This window comes from Amblyomma maculatum, chromosome 6 (genome assembly GCF_055883805.1).
Source record: "Amblyomma maculatum isolate TAMU_Amacu chromosome 6, ASM5588380v1, whole genome shotgun sequence".
In the NCBI taxonomy this organism is placed as follows: Eukaryota; Metazoa; Arthropoda; class Arachnida; order Ixodida; family Ixodidae; genus Amblyomma; species Amblyomma maculatum.
Window position 1 is genome coordinate 47,548,880 of NC_139349.1, and position 26,567 is coordinate 47,575,446.

Below are 26,567 nucleotides of genomic sequence, written 5' to 3' on the forward strand. Positions count from 1 at the left end.
GCACAGTCCACTTCCTGATACTCAACACTAAAAGTAGACCTAATACAAAGGACATTGAGTGAAAAACAAAACAAAAACAAAAAAACACGAACAATGTAATCTTGGAAGTTGGAAACCACTAAAGCCTATAAAAGGCCCGATTTGAACTAAGATAATGAGGCTGGTCTACTGTCCGTCCCTCATGCAGTGATTCATACACCACATTTTGAGACTTACTTTTTTAAAAAGTCTGAGCTCATTAATTTCTTAATTAGAGCTGTTGAATACTAAAAGACATCCACTGTGCAATTTAAAAACAATGGCTTCATTGCAATGTGCAGTATATACAGGCAAACAAGGAATGGCACCCCTCTCTGAGGGTTGCCAGGTGACTGGACGATGATGGCACTCTGTGAGCTCTTCCCTTCCTCAGCTGTTGGACTTCATTTGCTCTAGCTGCTTCTTGTACTGCTCAGCTTCGTGAGACTTCTGCTGCAGCTGGGCTTTATACTGCTCCGCTTGCTTCCTGAGGGCCTCCAGTTCCCGCTGGAGCTTGTGCTTCTCCTGATCTGCTTCAGACTTTGCCTATGGAAGGAGGAAGACAAATAATGGCCATGTTAGACCAGTGAAAAGCTGCGCAGATCACCTAGCAAGCCATAGTGGATCAAGCAGTACAGTGATATTTTAACCAGTGGATTTGCCTCATGCTATGCCACACCGCAATCATCTCAATTCTTAAAATATAGCCCAGTTGAGTGACCTATTTCAATGTTAACATTATGCTGAATGTAAGCATGCTGGGTTCACTGCAACCCGAGAGTCATCAGAACTTTTCAATCACAAAGTTAGCCCCCCCCCCCCTTTCCCCCCCCCCCCCCAAAAAAAAACAGAAACCAAGATCACCAAACATTTTCTGTTTTTTTCTCAAGTCGTAATTTTTTTCATTAAATTTTGAGACTGCAAATATATTACTTCGTTGGTTTCTGGTTTCATTTAGCTGCTTTTGAGGGTGACTTTCTGCCACTCTCAAGACTTTCTGTCAGTGCTTTCTATCACTGCTGGCAGTTGGCTTTTTCTCGGTGCACGCATGTGGCAAACAAAGTCAAGAGTTGAAATTCTAGACTGTTCACAACTCTAAAGTCAGAACTGTTCCAAGTAGTGACTTTTTCTCTCGAGGCATGACATCATTATGAAATAACAGTTTCCACGCCTAAAACTTGCGCTAACAGCACAAGATGTATATTTTTTTTTCTGCCCTCCAGTGCTGATAATTGCAATCAGTGCAAATGTCGATCGTAACTCTTCCCTGGTGGTGGGAACAGCCCAACATCACTAAAAGCAAGTATGAGTGGCCATTGGTGATACTGGTACAATCGCCCACAATGAGTACAGCTATGGGCTGGTGGTCAAAGGGTTAAATACATGTCGAGTATGAATATGTTACAAAATAACCTTTAGAAGGGGAGGAAGAATGCAGGGGAACCACATAAAGAATGATTAAATCCGCACACATAGCTAACACAATAAAATCCTGTTAATTTGATTCTATTAATTAGGAAATTTGGATAATTCTGACTTGCCAAGTTGTGCCAAACAACCACGTAATTCTGGTTTACATTTTATGGCATACTTTAGAGTGGAGAAAAACTTGACGTAATGAAAAACTTTTTTCTTTTTTCAGTTTTGTTATATCCAGGTTTAACTGTATCCTAAAAAATTGAAAGCAAAAACCCTTTGGCACAATGACAGTCTGTTTTTGTTCTGCTGCCGGTAAATGCTAGTTTTGTACCTGCCTACTGAATGGGCTTAGGTTGGAGCCATATGGCCAAGTAAACATGCATGCCACACACATTCATCTAGTGCAACTCTTAGCCCACAACTGCTGTTGCACTCACATGAGATTCTGACACGACAACAGGAGTAGCTGCCGATTTCCCATTGACCTTTTCAGGAACGACCTTCTTCAACCGCTTGGTGGGTGGCTCCATGGGGTTTTTGATGATCATGTGTGAAGTGCTCCCATCTGCACAAGAGTGCAGGAAGAGCGGGTGAAATAAATAGAAACACCGAAATCAGGCTACAGAGTTGAGTGTGCAACTGCGCGTGCAAATAGCTCTTCAACTACATTTCACAGTGACAGCTATATGAGCTACACAGAGGAATTTTGTTTAAAATCCTAGGTATCAACAAGGTTTAAAAGAGGGTTTGACACAAAGCTGGAATTTCTACCACGTGCAAATGCTTCAAAGCTTCACCTAGATCTAGGCACCAAGTTTGGCACATGGGAATGAGATCTAAGGGCATATTGCATAATTAAACGAGTATGCTTTCAGAAAAGAAGAGACCATAATGCCAATTAGTGAATAAATTGTAATATGCAAGTTTTAGTGTCTGCGGAAGAGTCCAAATTAATCTGTCCATCTGGCGGTGTTTAGAGTGCACAGACATCATGCAACACACAGGTGTCTTTGAATCTCATTTGTGACCTTGAAATCAGCAGGCGAATGTCAAAGCACTGAGATCAGCGGGCGTAGCAATTTCGAACAAGACTGGCACAGAGCAAAATGGCGAGACAAGAAGGCTCAGTCACCTGCTGCCTTCAGTGCAGCACCAGAAACAACGACAAATGGTGATTGGCCAGCACCCGCTGTGACTAACGACGGGATTTGCGACTGGTCTGTCACTATGGCGATCACCTTCTGCAAGAAAGAAAGGATAGGGCGCAGGAGGTGGGCCTGGTGAGAACAGTTACCCGGACACTCAAAGAGAACATCACATGCAAATCATTAAATACTGCGGTGACAAACGTGACCGCATATCTGAACTAGACCATAATTGGTCCTTTTCACATGACCACCGGGCATGTGCATATCTTTCTCCGTCTACTCTCTCCCAAAATCTTCTGGCCAAAAGCAAGCAACCAGCTAGTACCACACATGTGCAGCATACCCACAAAATTTTGGACATTTTCCAAGAAAAAGATTTTGAGCCTAATTCTTTGGACCCGCTTCCCTGCAATGACATGCTGCCCATTGGCATAATGGGAGCATGCCACGCAGTATAAGTGCTGATGAAGCTGGGGCTCGCATCAAAGCTGCAGCAAACCGTGCTTTCATAAAAGCCACCGCTGGTTTTAAGTGGTCTAATTCTGTTACTGGTATACTACAAATGCAATAAAAACAATTAAAATTACATAGGGCTGATTTCTGCGTCAGGTTCAGCAGCGAAGCAGGCCCCGTGACAGTCAGTGCAGGCCTTCAGTCAGCTAAGCTGGTTTCACTGCACAACAACTGGTGCACCACCGAACACTGGTTTCCCCGTGCTCAAAACGAGCAAGCTAAGCGGAAGACCACTTTCAAGCGGATTTGACGTTCACATCATCATGCAGTTTTACAGCGTTAAAGCTGCCAGCAGTGCCCAAGAATGCTCAGCTGACCTGGTTCCATGCGTGCGAGCGCCTTAAAAAACTTCCCTTGCAGTTCATTATAAAGGATATTTCATTAGAGGGAGTTCGATAAATGCAAATAACACTGCTAAGACCTCCTTCATTCCGACTACGTCACGAAGATGCGGTGCCGCTGTCGTCATCAGTGACTTTCGCGTGGTAGGCAAAACAACATTTCAGCCGCCTTCGCCTACCGTGAATGCGGAATGGGTTGCTGCTGCCGCAAATAAAATAGCCTCATGTCGACTAGTTGCGTCACCGTGGCATGTGCCGAAAGGCACAGAAAGAGAAGTTTAATGAGCTTGCACAGATTTCTTGGCGATGAAGGTAGCCGTAAACAGTGGGTCGCCGCGGTGAAGAGCCAAGGCTGGATACCGACATCGGCTTATCGGATGTGCGGCAAACACTTTGCCATGGTTAAGCTAGAGCTTATTCACTTTTACACTAGAGCTGTACAGCTGCTTAAAGCCAGTATATTGTAATGCGTAGGCCTGTTTCTTTGTTAGAGCATGCATAGTTGTGCTTACCTATATGTAAACAATTCCTCAATTACGTTTTTTTTTTTTTCACTTTGGTAATTGTACGTATGCAATAGTGAGCTACTGCACGAGTGATCAGTGTTGAACTCCTTCTTGGTTATGCTGCATGGCTAGCCTTCGTCGTGTTCACCTCAGATTATTTTAGTCTCATCAGTGATGAAGATCGCCACCGCGCATTGACAGCCGCTGATTTTCTCGATTGGAGCTGCATTTTTTTTTCTGTACCCAGCGGTTTTAGTTGTATTCAATGCGGTTGATTGTGATTGCGAGTTGGGGGGTTCAGCGTGGCCGAGTGATATATGGGCTCGTGATTCAAACTCTCTGAGGATTTTTATACGTACTGCATCGTGGTGCATGGCACATTGTGGCATTCTGAGCTTATCAAGCATGTTCACGTGGCCATGGTAGCCGGGACTGAACTGAGTCGCCTTAGCTACAGAACCACCACGACCGCTGCAGCTGGTAATTGTAATGCTAGCTAAAAACGTGAATACCCGGGACGAAGTTGCGAAAGTTAACGCTGACAGTCACCCACGAAGAGAACAGATACAACAGACGTGCGGCGTGGCGATTTCAACGAATAATGCACGGATAAGAAAATCCGTGCGGTGCCAAGGCGAAATACCTTTGCTACTGTTGCCATGCTTAACTAAAAGCTGCTCAAAGCTAGCGAGGGGCTTCGTGCTTAGCAACAACGTCATTTGCCGCTCGATGGGAAGATTCATCCGAGAGTGCAATAATATGTTCCGAGCGGAATATTTCGTACGTGGTTTGCGCTCGCTGTTTACGAGCGAGAAAAATCACTGTCTACTGACTCAACTGAAAGCAGTTGTAAGAACTCAAGGTTTTGAAATTCTCGACGCGTTCCGCGTTGTTTGCATGGGCGAAAACAGCAAATATGTAATAATGTTGCTCATTTTCCCTGGCAGGCAGCAAAGCTTCGCTTCTGCGTCTTGAACCCACGCTCCGTCTTGTACGGCATATGGGGCCGGGCGCTGCGTGCCGTGTACGTGATATATATGTATATTGTATCGCTTTTGTGTGCACCGCTGAGGCTCAAGAAATTATCTTATTTCTCCTGCCAAAATTTTGGGAGCCTGCACCTCCCAAAACACGCTATTGACAAGCTTGGCCACAGTGTCGCTCCCATGCTTTTTGCCTACCGTGGGATAGCAAACGACTGCAGCGCCACCTGGATTGCCTTGTTTGTTTGTAAACATGGAGGAGGTCTATACCTTAGCATAGGATTTCCAAAGGGATACTCAGGCAGTTTAATATAAGCAACAATTTGATTTACCTGTGTTCAATGTGTCCGGGTTTGACTGTAACTACCATTTATATTCTACAGTCAAAACCTTCTCTTGAAAATTCCACTGAATAGTATGGCACGGTAGTTCCCATTTATCAACTCCCGTTCACCAGAATATGTCACATTGTGGTGCAACATTCCGGCAGACAATAAAAAATTTCAAACGAGACTCTATTCGGATGACTTATGCCCAGAAGTAAAACAAAAATTTGGAGGTTGCAATATCAACACACACGCTCAGTAGTCGTCATAAAACAAAGCATGCTGCTCTCAGCTTTGCTCAAAGCTAGCCAGGAGCCTCCGAAATGAGGTGCCAAAAACATCATTCTGGAAAACTGAGAAAGAGTGCAAGGGGCTGCAACCATTTGAGATACATCTCTTAGCACCTCACTTCACAAGCAAAACGACAAAGCTGCATGCCAGCTTTCAGAATAATTAGGACAAACAAAAAAAACATCACAAAGTTCGATGCCAATACACTGAACAGTGTACTGCACCCCTGCACTAGCACTACTCTTAAAGGACTATAGACACCTAATTTTTGGGTTCATGTTTTATCTTTTTGTAATGATGCCTAGGACATTACTCTACACTGATCACCACATCGCATTTGCCTACGGCTGCTGAATAATTTATACAGTCGAACCCGGTTATATCGAATTTTGGTTATATCGAACTCGTGAAATACCCCTTGAAAATCCCATGTAAAAGTATAGGCAAGCCGCGTCATATATCGAACTTAATTTCACCGGTCGTTCGATATATCGAACTCCGCACCACGCACTGGAAAGTGTGCCTTCCCCAAAGACGATCGCATCATCCTTGGCCGTTTGCCGCGTGACGTTTTCAAGCCATGCGCGGAAGGAATGAGAAGCAACAGAGGCGACGGCTGGTCTGGGCAGCGCCGCGCCCATTCCTCAAAGGCGCGCGCATCTGCAGTTATCGTTTCCCGCGCGCCATTGCAAGCCATGTGCGTGGGTGTGCCCATTCTTTTGCCGAGCTATCTCTCTCCTTCAGCACGCGCTACACATGCGCCAAGCTAGCCCAGCCTGTTTTCAGAGAGACGTCCGACGCTTTCTGCAGCGTGTGTTGCGAACCCTCTGCGCGCAGCGGCGGCTGGCTGACGTGGCTATGGCGCCTGCGGACGTTAAGAAGCGGCAGCTCTCTCTCTCTCTCTCTCTCTCTCTTTTTTTTTGAGAGTCATCCTTTCTTATCGTTGTGCTGTTCGGACGTTAACCGGCGGCAGTTTTTTTTTTTTTCTTTTTTTTTTTTTCACGGGAGTCTTTATCCTGCACGTATGAATCAACGAAAGCACGCGGTCAGCTGCTGCGATCATGACGCCCGCCCCAAGCGCGGCGTGGCTTGTGCAATCAAGCCATCACGGGCACTCTGCCAAGTTCGCTCCCCGCCAGCGCAGGAGCAATAAAAAGATAAACGCGCCCGGACGGATAAACGCGCCCGGACGTTATCGCTGGGCAGCATCTTGGCACGCTGCCAAGAAATGAGCTGCGGATGAGACGACTGAAACAGAGTGACGCGCGCCATCGACATGCAAGCGAAAACGCTCGCGATTTCTGGATTTCTGCCGCGGCGGCACAAAAACCTTGTTTTGAGCTGCCGCGGTGGCTCGAGCGGCGATAGCGACGCAGTTCCAACAAGTTAGAAATTTTTCGCTCTCGCTGCCGCTCCTCGCTGAGATCGCTCAATCGCTTGCATGTGAGCGAGCTGGCCTTTACGCATTTTTTTTCTTTTTTTTTTTTTTCAAATTCTCGGGTGCAAAAGTGGAGGGTGCGTTCATTATGCGAATGGGTTGATTATGCGACAAATACGATATCGTTTTTTCGCATCGTAAGTGCCGCCACAAGCCAATTTCTGTATATCGAATTATCAATATATCGAACTATTTCGCGATCCCCTTCGAGTTCGATATATCCGGGTTCGACTAATTTCTTTTCTCACCTGTTTCGGTTTCAACATCCAAACGATGACTGCGACGTCACAGTCAAGTCTAGGTCACGTGAGGGATGAAAATACAGCGATACATTCATTGCTGTGTCATTTGAATTCACTATACAATAAGCCTGCCTCAAGAACAGGAATCCCTACAAGTGAAGAATGAGTGATTATATCGCTGTTTTTTCATGCCGCGCATCAAGAAAGGATTGTGATGTCCGCAGCCATCTCTCGGCTGCTAAAAACAAAACTGGTGAGAAAATAAAATTAAATAATGAATTATTGAGCTGTCCGGCGAAAACTGCGTGCGGATCGATATACAGGAATGACTTAAGCATCATTACCAAGAAGAAAAATGCCATCAAAATTTGGTGCCTGTAGTCCTTTAATAGCACTCTTTTTGACCACTTATTATGTACCTATATGGGTTGGCCGCAAGGCGTTAGACACCAGCACTATGCAAGAGCTGGTGTTGGCACTATGCAAGAGCGTGACTAGGTGAACGTAGGGTGTGCTCCATACAACATCGATGCCCCCAGTGCAGCCAACCTGACTAAAGCCCAGCAGTAGACGTTGCCGGTGAGCTTCATTGCCTGAAGTGTTGCACAATCCTACTACATCTTAATTTTATGAAAAAATTATTGTATTTATAGGACACTGGCAACAGGATTAGACCTTTATTGACAAGCAGTGGTTATTCAGAAGTGCAGCTCACTGCTTCAATTATAGATAAGATAGGCCTAGCTACACCTAACGAGCAGCGCACTGCCCGAATGTTGCCAGCCAGCACGGTGCTGTAAGAGGAGAATTGCTAAAATGGGTGTAAAGTATTCTTGCTTCTGAGATACACGTAAGAGTGTCTAATATGTAGCGCTTTTTATAAATAAACTATCCTAACACTGAACCACTTTGCAATCCTCTCAGAATTCTATATATTCGAGATTCATTACAAGCACCAACCCCAGTCTAAGCAATGAGCATTTTTATCCACAGAAAATGACTGGGAAGCAAAAGTGGTACCTGGCCCCCTGTGGTAGCAATATTGGAGAGAGATACTTCGCTGGTGGTGGCATCTGCACTAACAGTCTGCTGATCTTTCACCCAGTTCAGTGCCAGTTTTCCAGCATCTGGAAATGATCGGAAAATAATTAATATTAGAGATTGAACAAAATATTATGGCTCATGTGCAAAAAAAATGTGAAAAACGGAAAGAACTTGCATGACTTAAGGCCAGCCAAAAGGAAGTCATCCTTGGAGTCAACATATGGCTCAAATGACAAATTACAAGTTGTATGAACCTTGCCCCACCACAGTGGTGCAGTGGTTAAGATGCCCGACTACCGTCAGAGTAACCGGGCTCGAATCCGACCGTCGGCGATTGTGTTTCGATGGGGGTGAAACGAAGAGGCATCCATGTGCTGTGTGATGTTAGTGTACATTAAAGATCCCCAGCTGGTCTAAATTACTCCCTAGCCCTCCACTACGGCTCCTCTTTCTCTCTTTCCACTTTCTCCCATCACTTACAGCACGGTTCAGGTGTCCACAGAAACAAGCGTGACAGATATTGCGCCTTTCCCTTTCTGTAAACCAGTTAAGAAAAAATATATGTCTGAGCCACACGCTGACTCCAAGGGGACATTCCTTTCACATAGAGTCACACAATACATGCATGCAATAAACTCGGGGACATTCCTTTCACATAGAGTCACACAATACATGCATGCAATAAACTCGTCATGTTCATGACACACTAATATAGATAACAATTACAAGTGTTAAATTAAACATACTAATCAAAACTTAACAAGTGCAACACATCGAGCAATCTAGATCAGCATTCCTTTGCTTTGTTATGCTGCTGAATGGCCCCTCAAAACGAGTCGCATACTCCACAGCAGCTGAGGAATGAAACAAGGAGGGGGGAGCAAGCTGCAAGCCATGAGCGTATTCCAGCTCACTTGTCTTGGTGCAAATACGTGGCCCCTTTCGTAATTGATGCAAAAAGTAACATGCACACTGGAACTCAATTAGGCCTGCCTGTGCCATTCCCACGAAACAAAGGACAGTCACCTGTAAGCGATATTGTTTGGCCACCTTCCAGGGCTGAAGCCACAATGGTCGAGTTGTCCGCAGGCAGCATGGTGATACCATGCGTCTCTAACCACTGCACTGCTTCAGTTGAGGTCAACGCTGTTGATAAAAAGATGTAGCAAAGCAGTTTGAAACATACATCAGAGAGGCCTACAGAATAAAAAAAGCTAGCAAAATGGAAGATGTGAACTGCACATGAAGAAAAAGTCTGTTTTGACATCAAAACAAGCACGGTAGAGCAAGTTCTCCTTTGTTACGGCTGCCGAGGGCTGGCAACTAACATAACTGAAAAGAAAAACAACCACAGCCAGCTTTTCTTCTCTAAAACATCACCGCTCCGAGGTAGTCAGGAAAGCTCCTTATTTATTACACCAATCAATAAAATAGAATGGGCTGACATGAGTGATAATGCGCACATTTCACTGCACTTATTAATCAAATATTTACACACCAGTGAGCTTGTTCTCACCATTTGGCCTAGTAACATCACACACCACTTTAGATGCTCTTAAGCGCAATCTTGCTGCCACAACAAAGAAATCTGAAAGGCATAACTGCCACGCTGCCAATGTCAAAATTCAGGAGCGAACAGAAGGGCTGTGCAACATTAAGTTCAGGTTTTCAGAGGATTCTACTTGCCCACTTTTAAAGGACTACAGACACCGAATTTTGGTGGCATTTTTCTTCTTGTTAACGATGCGCAAGTCATTTCTGTATATCGATCCGCACGCAGTTTTCGTCTACAACCGGCAAATAATTTATCATTGAATTTTCTTTCCTCACCAGTTTCGGTTTCGACAGCCGAGAGATGGCTGCGACGTCACAATCATGCCTTGATGCGCGGCATGAAAAAACAGCAATATAATCGCTCATTCTTCACTTGTAGTGAATTTTGTTCTTGAGGCAGGCTGGCCTTATTATTGTAGTGAATTCAAATGACACAGCAATGATTATATCGCTGTATTCTCATCCCTCGCAAGACGTATGTCACAGCCACCACTCAGCTGCTGAAGCCGAAACCGGAACAGGTGAGAAAAGAAATCCGATTATAAATTATTCAGCAGTCGTAGGCGAATGTGACGTGATGATCCGGGTAGAGTAATGTCTTAGGCATCATTACAAAGGATAAAAGACAAACCCAAAAATTGGGTGTCCACAATCCTTTAAAGTGATTTTCCCATGCAGGACTCCATGCAACTCATAAATCTACTACAAATTTCCTGAAGGAATTCGTAAATGCGGCTGCACTTCATAACTTAAGTTTTGGAGTGTCTGGCAAATGTCACTGTGACCTAGTGGCCTCAGCTGCCTGTTTTTTACCCTCGCGTTGTGCAAAGTAAGAATGGCAGCGAGCTTGTGAAATACAGTTTGCGAGATTCATAGGTAACTGCATCAAATAACAGTAGAGCGTTGTTTAAAGTGCCTGTTTCCGATAGTTAACATTAACATCCCCAGTTAGCGCGTCTGCGATAAGTAGCGAATTTAGGCATTTTTTCTCGACATTGTATGTTGCAGCCAGAGACTCCCTTTTTGATGCTACTGCTGTCACAGACATCAGTAGCAATGGCAATATCATGAAAAGAATGACTATTTTACCTCATTTTACAAAGATATTGTGCTTAGCTCTGCTGAGGGCCCACCCCTAAAACGTAGACAGCACGCTATAATATGGACGCAACAATGCTGCGATCGACATTTTTTAAGAGAAGCGTTTCAGATGTGTATGCTACCGACACTAAAGGAAAAAAAAAAAGCAATCGTCTGATACTATGATTCAATGGATTGCTGCCATCATCATTGTGCTCCAATACCTGGATGCCAGCTCTTGCAATGGTGGCTCCCACACACATGCAAAGCAGGTTCAGTCCCGTGCATCTGCTGTTTATTTTGGTAAGCCTAAATTCTGAGCCCTTTCTCCTTTAAAAAAAGTTGACGAGAAACATAATACATAGTCCTGAAAAAATATGAACAAGTTTGAACTTTTTTTTTTTTTTGCAAGTTTGCAAAATTTGCCGTACCTGGTCTTCAGATTTTAGCCAGATAACATTCACATGCTAGTGACTATGGTTTGCTGATACTGCATGCAGCAAATTGTTTTTAGTGTGAAAGTACTAAATTGGAGGTTTAGTGTCTAGCAATAATTGGTAATGCTTGTATGTCCCCTTTCGATACTAAAAAAGAAAAGCTGTCAAAGTGAAGCGGATTCGAACCCAGGAATTTCTCGCGGAGAGTGAGTATGGAATGCCCCAGATATCAAGGAGTGCACACTATAACACATTCTCGCACTGTGCATTGCAGCGTCGCAGTCTTTATAGACTTCACCTGTACGCAAGAGCTTCCACACGTCTTACTTGGTTAACTATATCAAAACCTTACCATTTTTTAAAGAACAGTAACAAACAAAATCAGGGACAGTTTTAAGGTGAAACAAGACCATATTCATACAACCAGGAGGTTCAGTTGAAATTTGGGAGAGTTACCCAAGTTAAAGTATGCAGAAAACTAACCCAAAAACTATTTTGGACAGACACTAATTTGGCCGCCTAGATCCGTAACAGATGAAACAAGACAAAGCTAGTGGTTTAACTAGGTACACCAAGATAATATATAGGTGCGCACAGATATGAGACCTATTTTTTTTCCCTAATTTTCTAGCATCAGCTAATACAAGCTAATGCACCTCAAAATAAACAGCCTTCCTAGAAGTTAAGAACCACACTACAGTGTATACTTAAGCCTACTGTAGCATATAGGTTTAGCGACAGGAGAAAACAAATGAGTCCTTTATCAGTGACCTCGACCAGAAATGTGGAGCAGTGATCAGCTGTCACTTTGGCAAAAACAGAGAGGAGCATACCTTCAGAACTGCGGAGTTCACTAGCAAAACAAACCCACACTAATTGGAATCTATACAAACTGAGTACAAGCAGATATCTAATGCTGGCACCAGAGAACGACTTCTGATTTAGCACAGCTATGCCAACTGCGAATTAGATGTGTTAGCAATTGGTCATCACTTCAGTTTCGAGTCCCACGTGCTCCTTGGCAGACAGTCGTAATCTGCCAGACTTTGTGAAAGGCCACCTGGCATAGAGATATGAAGGCCCGCTTCAATTAAGCCACAATTACGTGCCCGCATGGCCTAGGAGTAGTACGTCTTGTCCGCGATTCATGAGTCCCGCCAGGTTTGATTCCCACCTCGAAAAGTATGCCTTGTTAGGCAAGCTCCTGCCAATTTGGCAGTCACACGCGACCTCATGACATCACATGAAGCACTGACCAATCATTGCTTGACCACGTCACCTGTCAATTACCACTTGCCAAATGCATTTTCGCGAGGAGGATCAAACAAACCAACAAAAACAAACATCGACGAAATGCAGATTGGGTGTCTTGGTGCTATCGGATTAAAAAAAACCATTAGTATGCATTGATCAGCAATCAAGCACACAAATACTACTGTATTTACTCCCATAATGAACATACTTCTCCCCCCAAAAAAACCTAAAAAGTAAAGAAATGTGGAGTAAATATATCCGGAAAAATTTTACTTTTTGACAGTTGATGTGCTAGTAAATCCGGTATTAATTTAACAGAATGTCTGCACCAACACACAACCCGTGTTTTGCTGCAGAACAGCTCAGCCATGCTGTATGCCAGTGTTAGAGACCCTTGCCCTTAGACCAGAAAAGAATGCGCAAACACACTGCTGCCAGGCTCAGAAGCATGAGGGGTGCTGCCTGCTGCAAGCATAGAAATAGTATTTTGGACCGCTAATGTCCAATGCAAGGAGCACGACCTCTGAAGAACAAAACTTTTGCATCTTCTCCCACCGAGAATACTGTGCACTATCACTGTGACTGCCTACAGCTGCTTAGGACCAATTGTTCTACATGGTATGACAACCCAGATATTACTGGTTCGCACAACTTTGTATAGATGGTACCCCTTCTGCTGACACAAGATTTAAGAGGGCAGCAACATTAACCCATTTTTTCCAGCTTTCTCAACAAACCCCTTTTGTCTCCGTACACACAAAGCTTTGCAATGTCTGGCATCTCAATTAATAGTCTGTTCCAGGTAGCATTGTTCCAGTGGTTGGGCAATCAATCAAGTAAATCATTTAAGAACAAAATAATAACTACCTCCCTGCTACAAAAGAACCTTACCATACGCACGATACCCTCACATAACACACTGGTCAGCAGTCCCATCACACCGCAGGTTAGGTAGAAGGTACAGTCACTCAAAACTTTAACTGCCGAAAGTGACAGCAGCATTTTCTGTGATCCTAAGCGTTACAGAGGAGTTAACCTGCTAAATGTCAAAGTATAAACAAAGCTCTTGCTTAATCTTCACCTTGCGGCAAGTTTTATCTACCCTAAGGAACAGGAGCACAGAAAATGCGACTGTCCACGCTAGCCAGTTAAAGATTTGGGCAGCTGTACATGTACTGTGCATGCAACAAGCTCGTGAAGAACAGGGACTGCCCATTAACCAGGGGCAGCAGGGAAAGAGAGAGAGAGAGGGTGAGTGAAAGAAGAAAGGGAGCCAGCTCACTTGCATTGGGGGCAGTGGCCTCTGCAAGTGCTGCCAAAGTGGCCAGGACAGAAGGGCTCCCCTGGTCACTGCTCACTGACACCACAGGGAGGAGACCCACATTAGTTGCACAGCCCCCCGCACAGCACCTACAGACACTGCCCCCTCAATGCACGCGCAAATGCCCAGAGCAGTGCAAAAATGAGCTCAGTTTCTGGATGACTGAGCATGAACACACGTGAGTGCAGCCTGAAGGTAACCAGATGCTGCTAAGACCTCGATGCCATTAAATCAAGCTGCGTGAAATGCTTTAGCCACACCAGCACCAAGCTTAATTGCTAAAGTATTTATCAATGCTTTTCATGTGCTCGCAAAGCAGAACAAAGGGGAGCTTGCATTCTGCATTACAACGTATCGCCAACACCTTCAAAGGTGCTTGTATCATGAGCAACGTTGTGCAGTTGGAGTTAGAGCAAAACACCGAGACAGCGCCCCCATCTACTCAAGAGAAAATTCGAGCAAAATATGAGGGGGCCCTTCTTCGACTACACACAATATTCAAGATCGCCACTGAAGAAACCCGAGTCCATCGAAAGTATGCAAAGCAGTCTGCACTCATTTAGAAAAACTGATTTGCGGGGTCTCTCATTGCGACCTTTGTGTTTTTAGCTCCTGGCAACACTATCAAAGTATTTCTTGGAATCCAGCCCAATAACAAGGTCCACGCATTTGTCCCTCAGCTCATTGCCATCTTCAGGACCACAGCACCATACTCGATGAGCCAATCATGCAGCTCACCATCCAAGGCCCGCCAAGCACACGCGGCTTTGTTTTCCTACATTCATAGACTTTCTGCGACCTAGCTCAAACACCCAACACGTTCCTATGCCTATGCCAGCGGATGACCTGTATTTTCTTTTGCACGGCATACGAACACATAACGCACGCAAAACTGCAAATGCCCCCGACGCTATCGAGCATTAGAATGGCAGGAAAGTGGCACGGGCAACAAGCCCACACTCATGTTGGCTTTAATACTCACATACACTAAAAAAAAAAAACATTTCATAAAAGAAGCTATTCTTTGCAGAATCTGTAGTAAGAAAAGAAGGGCAGCTGATTGGCAGTGCACGAAAATGTGAGATCCGCAGATAAAGGGAGGAAGGCCACTTATACGAGATGGGGCGATTGCAAGGTATTTTACGGCACACAAGAGTAAGCCAAGAGAAAGGGTCATTTCCGCCTTGTAGGCTCCACTCTGTTGTATGGACAGAGTGGTATCTCAAAAGCCTCGCACTTTCAAGGGAAACAAAGGAGAAGTTGATGTGCACCAATGTGGTGCCACTGACTTCAAAATGGAGCACATGTGATGGGAAATGAACCTTTTACAGGTTACAAAAGACCCAAGAAATAAAACACAGGTATAGCCCTCAAAGGCTGATTTTCCAAGTGAAATGCTAGCGCCAACTGACTTTTGTGCACGAGTCCAGAGGTTAAGTTGCACTGCCATTCACTTCACAACCAACAGACCTTTTCTCTTTTTTTCTTCCTTTTTGTTTATTTTGCAACCAGTCCTTTAGCTAAGGGTGCAAAGAGCTCAAATAGACAGTCGCCGGCAAGGTTTTTAAATACGATTTCTCATCACCAAAGTCTTTTGCTGCCGAAAAAACATCTACATAGCCATATGTCGCCAGAAGACCAATTTTCACAGAAACCATAAATGGATGGAGTTGTCTCCACAGTCTAACACCATATCTTCATTTCTCTCAGGATTAGGAGGCAATACTTGGCAGTGCAACGGATATTTCAAGCGGTCTTGAAACTGGGTGAAGTCAAAAAGTCAAGGCATGCTTCTAACAAAACACTGACCACAAAAATAGGTTTTGCCTTGCTTATAGAAAAAAAAGCTGCTCTTACTCTTCGGGGCAATTTTTCTTTGCATGCTAATTGTTATGTTATTTTATTATCATCCAAACCTCCAGCCGGTATAAGAAACAAAAAGGATGCTAGCTAGAGATGTGAAAGCTTATATTTGCAATGCAGGCAAACCTTATTATAATGAAGGGAATTTTAACCTCTTTTCTTGCCCCTGGAAAATAAGCAACCGTATTTAATGACAAAGAAACAAAAGTTGGTGTGAGTCAAGTCTATTGGCTGCAACGCCCCAAAGCAACTCGGGCTTGGAGAGATGCCATGGTGGAGGGCTCCGTTTTATGTCAACTTCCTTGGGTTCTTGAACATGCGCTGCCATCGCACAGTACATGGATACCCAAGTCTCATCTACATTGAATCTGCCCACTGCAATTGAATGCAGGTATTCAGAACCCAAGTTTTGGTGTTTTTTTCTGCAAGCATTATTTTTGATGAAAGCATTGCAGACATTTCGGTAATCTAATGTCACAAACCTTATTCCTTAGTTGTCAAGCCACTTCAAGTATGTCTTGACGTTTGTCTGTACAACCAGTGGTTTTACCTCTAACATGCAAATGATATTACATAGTGCTGTGCTCATGGAAGAAATTTATACCATACTTAAAAAAGTCACTCATAATTAAATGAGACAGCCGATAGACAAGAAACGTTGAAATTTTGGCGGTAAGTCATCAGGCAAACTTCCAAAGACAAATTCAGTATGCTTCTATTGGCTTCTATTGGATTCAGTCAAAACTCCCTAAGTGTACCCCTAACCCCTAAGTATATAGTACTACCAGAGCATTAAAATAATAAAAAACATCTAGAGATATATTTCATTCAGTACTATGTCAGGAATAAATTTGAAGTTACAAAACTTGATACTAAATTTTCAAGTAAGAAAAAAAAATATAATAATAATAAATAAATAAATAAAATTCAACTGCTCCTATGCAGCACTTTGGGCTACTGCAATGCCAAGCTCAACCCCAAGCCTCTTTACAACTGTCTACACACTGCTGGCGGCACAGAATTGTACAGAAAATGCCTCGTACCTACCTTCACAGCGGTAAGGAAAGCAATGAATTTTCTCAATGATGGAAGTGCCAATTATAGGCAGTACACGTTGACAGTCTGAACAATCATCTTCATGAATGAAGGATGAATGAACATCACCTTTTCCCCCACAGAAGTTGCTTGCATCTACAAAGTAAAGTTTCAACGATACGGGATCGCGAGAACACTGTCGTTGCTGAGAAGGGTCAGTGTGACATGAGAGAAAGCCAGCTTGGGCACCATGCTTGCCCTGCCCATCTCCATTTAATTTTGCCTGCTTGAACTCTCAGGCTGCCCTGATTTGATTAGCAATTTCCTCAGTAAATACCTTGTAACTTTGCAACTAGAAGATAGTAAGCCAATCTGTTATTTTTTTCAATTACTTGCATCTCTTTCTCAAGGACTAAGATCATGTTAGGGTCCCCCTACAATTCTGGTGTGCTCAGCATCATGAGGCATTACGTATACAAGGTGGCCAGTTTTCTAGCATGATCTAAGCGTGTTACCTGACCCTACCTTCTCCTTTGCATTGCTCCTAAGGTTTCCTACCTTACTTTCTCCTTTATTACCTGCAGAATGTATTATTGCCCTGCAATACGGCCTCTTTCATTACCACCCTGATTATTTCGGCCACTGTATAGATCTGTGCAAAGTGCCCTCGCCTGATTAATCCGTATCCATACTGGCAATGGCACAGCTCGCCTTGCCTTGATGTACACCCGATTTTTTGCCTATGCCCAGTTCGCATCTGGCTGCTTTTAGGCTACTTGGTTCTATAGTGTGTGCTTTATTCTCTTCATACCTTCTTCAGTTTAAATGCTCTGTCAGCTCTGTTGTGTGAGTGGTGCTAGAGGCTTTCAAGTTTTAACATCTTTTTAATCAGATCATTGGTCTCCTGGGAGAACTTAGCAATATCTTGTCTAACTATCATTTCGCCCACTTGTACTATGCACCCCACAAGACAGCTGCGAGATTATCTCTCCCTGCTGAGACACTTATATTGTCCCCTTCTGTTAAAGAAAGGCTTAGCATCTGTTCTGCACCAAGACCCCAATCCCTCAGCTTTCTCCCTTATGGCTAACTCCTTGGTTGGCTCCTTTCTTACCAGTCTTTTTTTTTTTTTTCGTTCTCTCTTTAAGTCTAGGCTAATTTGAAACCTTACTATCGTATGGTCACTACACCACACCTTTCCCACGACCTCCATATCTTGCTTGGTGCCGGGTGGGCATATGATATAAAACCTATTTCAGTTTTAGTCTCCCCATTCGGGTTCTTCAATGCCCACTTTTAATTTTTCCACTTGCTGAAGGGGGTATTTGCATGATCCGTATTATTTCATTCTCATACGGCTGGAGAAAAGAAATAGATTCTGAAGCTGAAGTACAATCATTCTGCAGTATACTGAATGAAGTCACTTGTCCAGAAACAACCAGACTGCTCAGAATGGGGAAAACTTATGTGCCAAGGAAGGAATCAGACGAGAATGTGTTCGTTGTATACGACGTTCATTTTTAAAAAGTGTGCGCTTAAATTTACCGAAAAACTTCCCCGCTATTCAACAGTGCTATAACTAATGTCACTCTCCACACAATTGCAAAAGTTGCAAAGGCAACCGAGCAAATGGTGTGGCGCCTTGACCCCGAGCTCATCAGCTGGCGCACACCCAGAATGGGGACAGCGATGTGTGAGCGAGCTGCTCCTGTCCAGCCTGACCGTGGCTGGTGGCGGTAGTTTATTCTGCTGCACGCAGATGGTGCCAGTGTACAAAAAGCACGGGCAATTCAATTTTTTTTTCTTTCTTGAGAGCGATTGAAAGATTGGAGAACCAAAACGTTATGCCAGGTTTTATTCCTTTTTTTGCCAGTATCACATACAGTCTACACATACACATGTACACAAATAATTTCTAAATGGTTGTTTGCTTGCTTTCAATTTATTATGCGTAGAAAGTGCCTTGCAACTAGCTATGTGTGCTGGTAAGCACGGTAAGCAAATATATTGTTACGGGGATGTACTTAATGTAACAACACTGCGATGGGCTGGACTTGACGCTGAGACTTCAGTAGCCGTGCAGTGTTCACTCTGTCAGCGTCGTCCTCTTTTTCAACGCTTTGTCGTGCCCGTGTTCCTCGGTCGTCGTCTTCGTCAGTGAGCACATTACTTTGGTCCCCGCGTTTCCAGGTAACACTACCCCCCCCTCGGCAAAAGGCAACGTCCCGGTGCGTATTAGGCGTGCGATGTGGAGGGGGAGTAATATGGCTTTAGGCGGGCGACATGTACGATTTCGGAAGTGGGTGTAGCAGTCGGTGCCTTTGGGTGGAGCGGTGAAATCTCATAGGTCACGTCAGTCACTGGGCGTAGTACACGGTAAGGACCTGTGTAGTGGGGCAGAAGCTTTTGACACAACCCCACACGACGGCACGGAAGCCAGAGCAACACCAGAGATCCGGGAGGATAGTGCACATCGCGGTGGTGAGCGTCGTAGCGGCGTTTTTGAGCTTCTTGAGAGATGGTGAGATGGTGACGAGCAATCTGGCGAGCAGCGTCGGCTCGGGCGATGGTATCGCGGGCATAGGTTGTGACGGGGCCAGCGGCGGGAAGCAAAGTGTCGAAAGGCAGTAACGGGTCTCTTCCAAAGAGAAGATAGAATGGAGAGTATCCAGCAGTTTCATGACACGAAGAGTTATATGCAAAGGTGACAAATGGCAGACTAATATCCCAGTCGCGATGACTGTCGGATACGTACATTGCGAGCATGTCGGTGAGTGTGCGGTTAAGACGCTCCGTAAGGCCGTTCGTCTGAGGGTGATACGCAGTGGTGAACTTGTGCCGAACGGAGCAAGAACGAAGTATTTCTTCAACAACTCGGGAAAGGAAACAGCGGCCACGGTCGGTAAGTAGTTGACGGGGAGCACCATGGTGTAGTATGACGTCGTACAAAAGGAAGTCAGCAACGTCTGTGGCGCAGCTGGTTGGAATGGCGCGAGTGATCACGTACCGCGTGGCATAATCGGTGGCCACAGCGATCCATTTGTTTCCTGACAAGGACTCGGGGAAGGGCCCTAGGAGGTCAAGGCCAACACGAGAAAATGGCTCAGTCGGGATAGCAATCGGCTGCAGGTGTCCAGGTGGTAGCACAGGGGGTTTCTTCCGGCGTTGACAGAGGTCGCAAGCGGCTACATAACGTTGGACAGAGCGGTAGAGTCCAGGCCAGAAGAAACGCCGGCGCACGCGGTCGTATGTGCGTGAGAGGCCAAGATGACCAGCTGTAGGGGCGTCGTGCATTTGTTCGAGAACGGCAGAGCGTAGGTGTTGGGGAACGACCAGCAAGTGCTCAGCGCCATCAGGTCGCATGTTGCGGCGGTATAGCGTATTCCCATGAAGGAAGAACAGGGCGAGGGAAGAGTCACGGCTGTGTGTGCGGAGGCGGTCGATAAGAGAACTGAGGGTTGGGTCCAACCGCTGTTCGTCGGCTATGTGGGAAAAGTCCGATATAGAGAAAACACAGGGGTCCGACTCATGGTCAGTAGAGGAAGGGGGATCGACGGGATAACGGGACAGACAGTCTGCGTCCTGGTGAAGCCGACCGGATTTGTATATAACGGAAAAGGTATACTCCTGCAAGCGCAGTGCCCAGCGGCCGAGGCGGCCAGCAGGATCTTTGAGGGAAGAGAGCCAACATAAGGCGTGGTGATCGGTAATTACAGTGAAGGGTCGGCCGAACAAGTAGGGTCTGAATTTTCCAACGGCCCAAACGAGAGCCAGGCACTCCCGTTCCGTAATAGAACAGTTCTGCTCTGCTGATGACAGGAGACGACTGGCGTAGGCAATAACGCAATGTTGGCCGCGTTGTCGCTGTGCAAGAATGGCACCAATCCCGTGCCCACTGGCGTCGATGCGAAGTTCTGTTGGGGCAGATGGGTTGAAATGGGCCAACACAGGAGGATTGGTGAGAATAGCGATGAGGGTGGAGAATGCGTTAGCCTGCTCTGATCCCCATGAGAAAGGAACGCCTTTCTTCAGCAGATCGGTGAGAGGACGAGCAACAGCGGCAAAGTTTGGGACAAACCGGCGAAAATAAGAACACAGTCCTATAAAGCTGCGGACATCACGGGGTGAACGGGGACATGGAAACGCACTGACAGCGCGAACTTTGTCGGGATCAGGTTGCACGCCGGTGGCATTCACCAAATGGCCAAGCACTTTAAGTTCGCGGCGACCAAAACTGCACTTCTTTGAGTTCAGTTGAAGTCCGGCACGGCGGAAAAGTGCCAAGATGGAAGAAAGGCGACGAAGATGGCTTTCGAACGAGGGCGAGAAGACAATCACGTCATCCAAGTAACAGAGACAAGTCGTCCATTTGAAGCCGCGGAGTAAGGAGTCCATCATTCGTTCAAAAGTAGCAGGGGCGTTGCAAAGTCCAAAAGGCATAACCTTAAATTGGTAAAGTCCATCGGGTGTGACAAAAGCTGTCTTCTCGCGGTCTTGTTCGTCAACAGAGATCTGCCAGTAGCCGCTACGAAGGTCGATGGAGGAAAAGTAGCGGGCTCCATGTAAGCAGTCCAAGGCATCGTCTATTCGCGGCAGCGGGTAAACATCTTTCCTTGTAATCTTGTTCAGATGTCGATAGTCGACACAAAAGCGCCAACTGTTGTCTTTCTTTCTAACGAGCACGACAGGAGAGGCCCAGGGGCTGTTCGAAGGTTCGATGATATCGTTGCCCAACATCTTGTCGACCTCCTGCTGGATGACTTGGCGCTCAGAAAGGGACACACGATAAGGCCTCCGATGTACAGGCTTTGCATCGCCGGTGTCAATGCGGTGAGTCACAACTGATGTTTGGCCCAGAGAACCGGCAGCAAAGTCAAAAATGTCGGAGAAGGATAACAAAAGGTTGTGCAGGTCCTGAGCGTGTTCGGGGCTGAGGTCAGAGGCAATCATTGCGGAAATAGGGTCGGTAATTGTGGTGGAGAGTACGGGTGTTGGAAGGACGCTTGAATGTGGGCCAGGAGTGAGTGCACAAATGGTGCAGTCTGTGAGAGGGGACAAGGTAGCAAGGGATATTCCTTCGAGAAGAACTTGGGGTGACAGACTGAAGTTCAGGATAGGAAGGTAGGTGCTGTTCTGTGTAACGCGTACGATTAGATGAGGAAGAACGACGTTGCGGTCAAGAAAGACCTCGGTGATAGGGCGAGCAAGATAGTCACCGTCAGGCACAGGCGGGAAAGGTGACAGAGGTAGGTAAACAGCAGAGTCAGGGGGCAGGCGAGCGAACTCAGTGGAGCGAAGGCGGGGTACAGATGGAGGGTGTTCTGAGCAGACAGGTAGGTCCAAACGAAGAAGGCCGCTGGAGCAGTCGATAAGGGCAGAGTGGGCCGTTAAAAAGTCAAGGCCGAGGATCACATTGTGAGGGCACTGGTTGAGGACGGTGAACAAAACAGGGATGTGATGACCGGCAAGGGTGACTCGGGCAGTGCACTGCCCAGTGACGGCAGCAGTACTGCCATCGGCAACACGAACGGTGGGCGAAGCGGCGGGGGTCTGTACTTTCTTGAGGCGGCGGCAAAACGATGAGCCCATTATCGAGACTTGGGCACCAGTGTCAATGAGGGCAGAGACGGGAACACCATCCACGAACAAGGAGAGGAGGTTACAGGGCGAAGAAATGGGCAGTAGAGGATTTCCAGGTCGGGGTACCAATGCAGCGTCACCTCTGGGAGCTGCATTGGCTAGTTTCCCGTGAAGCGGCCGGCAGCGGACGGCGAGGAACTGCGGCTAGGAAGAGGTGAACGGGAACGGCGGGCTGGCGGGGAAGGAGACCGACTGGACACAGGAGGAGGCGGAGTAGTATCGGTGCGGGGCGGCTCATAACGAGGCGTGAAACGGGGGTGACCGTAATTGGAGTAGCGGTCAACGTAAGGAAAACGTCGAGGTGGTGATGTCCAGCGGCTGCGGCAGTGGCGAGCGATGTGGCCAATACGCGAGCACGTGAAGCAGATCGGCCTGTCGTCAGGGGTGCGCCACTCATCAGGATTGCGGTATTGGTAGCGTGGCGCGTAGGTATTGCGGGGTGTAGCGGCGGCGACCATGGGAGGGACGGGGCTCGAACTGTGGTGTTGCACAGTGTGGCTACAGGGGACGCCCAAGTTGACAACCTCTTGACGAACGACGGCTTGAATGAGGGATATCGTCGCTAGGTTGCTGTCCGAGGAGGGCGGGTTGGATGCAGCAGGAGCGAGCGCTTCCAGTTCACGACGCACGATGCGTGTCACATTTTCAGTATTGGAAGGTTGCCGTAGGGTCGGCAGATCCTCGCACGTGGAGGTAGGGGCAGTGTTGGGGAGCCGATCGAAGCGATGTGCAATGCGTCTGTGTTTGGCCTGCTCAAAATGTCGACAAACCTGCAAAACGGAGTCAACCGTAGCACAGTCCCGACAAAGTAGAAGATTGAAGGCATCGTCGGCTATGCCTTTAAGGATGTGGCCCACCTTATCAGGTTCTGGCATGTCTTTATCAACTTTTCGGCACAGGGCCAGAACGTCTTGTATATACGTAATATAAGGCTCGGTAGATGTCTGAGCACGTTTGGCGAGGTCCCTCTTGGCGGCGAGTTGACGGCCAACCGGTTTTCCGAACAGGTCACGTAGTTTTTGTTTGCAAATCTCCCAGGAGGGTATTTCTGCCTCATGCGTTTCGAACCACACGCGTGCCGTGCCAGTAAGGTAGAAGATGACATTGGCCAGCATCAGCGTGGCGTCCCACCTGTTGTGCTGGCTAACACGCTCATAAAGCGAAAGCCAGTCTTCGACATCGACTTCATCTGTACCGCAGAATGGGCCAGGGTCACGGGGGTGGGCTACGACGACAGTTGGAGTTGAGGAGTTAGATGGAGCCGTGTCGGTTGTCATCGTGACGGTTCCGAGGTGACGGCCACTGCGGAGATCCAGCGTCAGATTGTGTCGAACCCGCGACCTCCACCAAGATGTTACGGGGATGTACTTAATGTAACAACACTGCGATGGGCTGGACTTGACGCTGAGACTTCAGTAGCCGTGCAGTGTTCACTCTGTCAGCGTCGTCCTCTTTTTCAACGCTTTGTCGTGCCCGTGTTCCTCGGTCGTCGTCTTCGTCAGTGAGCACATTACTTTGGTCCCCGCGTTTCCAGGTAACAATATAAAACAAAGTGCATAACTCCTGTAGACATACTTTCTACACGACAGCAGCCTCTACGACGGTCCAAGTCTGGCAGCAACAGTTCTCAAAGCAGCAGAATTATGCAAAAATTGATCCTTGCTAGACAAGTATCAGGGAAAACTGGAATCCCCACTTGCACAAGCTTCATGATGCAGTGGTAAAATAGGAAAAAAATAAAATCATGAAGATGCAAATGCCTGCCCTCATTACAACCGAAAGCAATTTTAAACAGGATCTAAAAAACATTTTTTCAGTGCAGCCATTTCTGTATCTCTAATGGCGATTTCCACTGGTCGCTACGGAGCACGTTTTCTTGCTCCGGGACGACGATTTCGATTTCCACTGGTCGATCAAGATAGGTTGCGCGTATTCCGCTGGTCGTTTGGGGCAGCTCGGGACGCTCCAGCTCGATCCGCCGACCGAAGTCGGATCTCGCCGGAAGTCCTAGTCGCTGACGCGGTCACTTCCGGATGCTGCTGGATTCTTTTGGCTGTTTTTGACCGTTTCAGCGACATCGGCAGTGGACGCTGGATGTCACCGTTTTTTGCGCGAATATGTCGAAGTGCGTCTATCGAAAAACGTCTGCAGCGTTAAAAAAATGAGAAAGCAAGTTGTTGAGGGCCGCACTCCTGCCTATTTATCTACCGCAAACATTTTGGCGCTGGGATGCGGCTACAACTTTCGAAACCGGCTCAGCTTTACTTCCGCCGCGCGCTCTACACGTTCCGCTGGTCGACCAAGGCTGATTCGCTCTGTAGCGCTCTAGGTCGGCTCGGGCGCCCTGCTCCGATCGACCAGTGGAAATCGCCATAAGGCTTTCCTAGACTTCACAGCCCAGCCTGCACACAGACAAAATAAGAGAAGCATGTGCACTACTCTTCGTTCCCAGCTGGCCCCACATGCCCTCGCTGTCAGTTACCTTTTTCTGATAGGGGTGTGTGAATAGTATACTAAATTTCGAATGCGAATCAAAAAACAAACATATTCTATTCATATTTGGATCCAAAAAACTTATATTTGAATTTTCCGATTATTCGGAAACTAATGAATACACTGAAAATATTTGAACCCATCGCAATTACACTGTACTGCATGCTTCACCACAATGCCTAACCGCATAGATAGCGCAGGGCCATTCTGTGACGAAGAACCTGCCCTTTTGTGAAGCGGGCCTTGCTGACAGTGTGTGCAAAAGTAAAGTGCTTGATGAAACTGGGAAAAAAATGTTCCCAATACAGTTTCATCTCAAATGCAGACAAAAGAATTCTAGAGGGCAATTTGGACCCCTGTAGGGCGGTAGATCATAGCCCTCCACTACGGCACCTCTATTTCCCACTTCTTATACTCCCACCTTCCTCCCTTCCTTTACAGCATGGTAGTACATGTGTCCGCGGTGAATTGCGACAGATACTGTACCTTTTCTATCCAGTAAATCAATTTCAAACGCTGCTGATGCCTGCTGTACTGACGCCTCCTAGACATCTTGTCTGCTTCTATTTGCTGTGTGGTGCGGCGTTCGAGGAAGCGGCAAATAAGAAGAGCCGTACGGACAACTGGATTGGACGCCCAGCGGGGTCAGCTTCATACTATATATGCATGAATTGCCTGGTGATTTCATGACCTGTAGTGATGGTACATCGCGTGCCCCATGTCGAACACAACCAGCATTCCAATGAACGCATCAAAGTTCACCAGCGTTCTATAATTCGTTTACAGGAAAGGAAAGGCGCAGTATCTGTCACTCGCGGAACCCCACTATCATCCTCACGGTAGACAAGGGGAATTATGAAGAGCGTTTCACGATCCGGGGCGTGGCGCAGTTGGTAAAGCGCTGGGCTGGGGATCCAAGGAACGGAGGTTCGATTCCCAGTAAAGACAAGATTTATTTATTTGTTTTTAACTATCTTCCTCATGGTACAATCTCGCGATATCCCGCGAAATGTGCGACACTTCTCTCGAACGGATGACAGTATGAGCCATTAAAAGCTGTCATCTTATTGTGACTCAAATGGGTTTGAGTCACAATAGTGCGACGCAGCCTGTAACCTAAACGCAAACCAGCTCTGGCACCAACATTTTGTGGAGACTCGCTTCAATCCATCTCTTTAAAGTCATTTTCCCTACAAGGGATTAAATATCCAGAGAGGGTGACAGTGTTACAGCAGCACTAGTACAACAGACATGACTGTTGTGGACACTAGGGAGGAGACCATCCCTCTTCGACAGTGAGAGTTTGATGCAGGAACACTCCTGTGACCTCGTGGCATTTGGCACCAGAGAACTATACTTATTGCCCTAGTCAGGACAAACATCTGCCCATAGCCCTGCTGGAGAGTTGGACAAGCTCAATAGATTAGCATGCTTCGTTGATAGACAGCATTATTGTTGCTGTAGCAATAAATGTCTGTCTGATAAGCACGCTTTGTTCCTTTGTTCTCAAGAGTACAGTCTGCTGTAGTCTGTGCACACTCGGTGGAAAAGATCCCGGAGTGGAGTCTGCTGTCTGAACAGTCTGCCAAGAATAAGCAGGGAAAACGTATTTGCCTCCTAG

The 26,567-nt window shown here is 46.4% G+C and overlaps 1 protein-coding gene across 4 annotated transcripts in view; it reads right to left on the minus strand.

Moving 5' to 3' along the window:
* Positions 1 to 283: 283 nt before the first annotated feature.
* The window catches only part of LOC146185667 (uncharacterized), a 40,157-nt gene continuing 13,873 nt past the window's right edge, over positions 284 to 26,567 (minus strand). For 3 of the 4 annotated variants that reach the window (XM_084606571.1, XM_084606572.1, XM_084606568.1), the window contains exons 8-13: positions 13,877 to 13,951; positions 9,296 to 9,415; positions 8,246 to 8,352; positions 2,570 to 2,678; positions 1,875 to 2,002; positions 284 to 564 (exon numbers count right to left, since the gene is read on the minus strand). In XM_084606571.1, coding sequence (XP_084462697.1) covers positions 409 to 564; positions 1,875 to 2,002; positions 2,570 to 2,678; positions 8,246 to 8,352; positions 9,296 to 9,415; positions 13,877 to 13,951 — 695 coding nt within the window. In that variant the 3' untranslated portion in view covers positions 284 to 408. The remainder of the gene's footprint in view (positions 565 to 1,874; positions 2,003 to 2,569; positions 2,679 to 8,245; positions 8,353 to 9,295; positions 9,416 to 13,876; positions 13,952 to 26,567) is intronic. The other variant, XM_084606569.1, reaches the window with a different exon arrangement.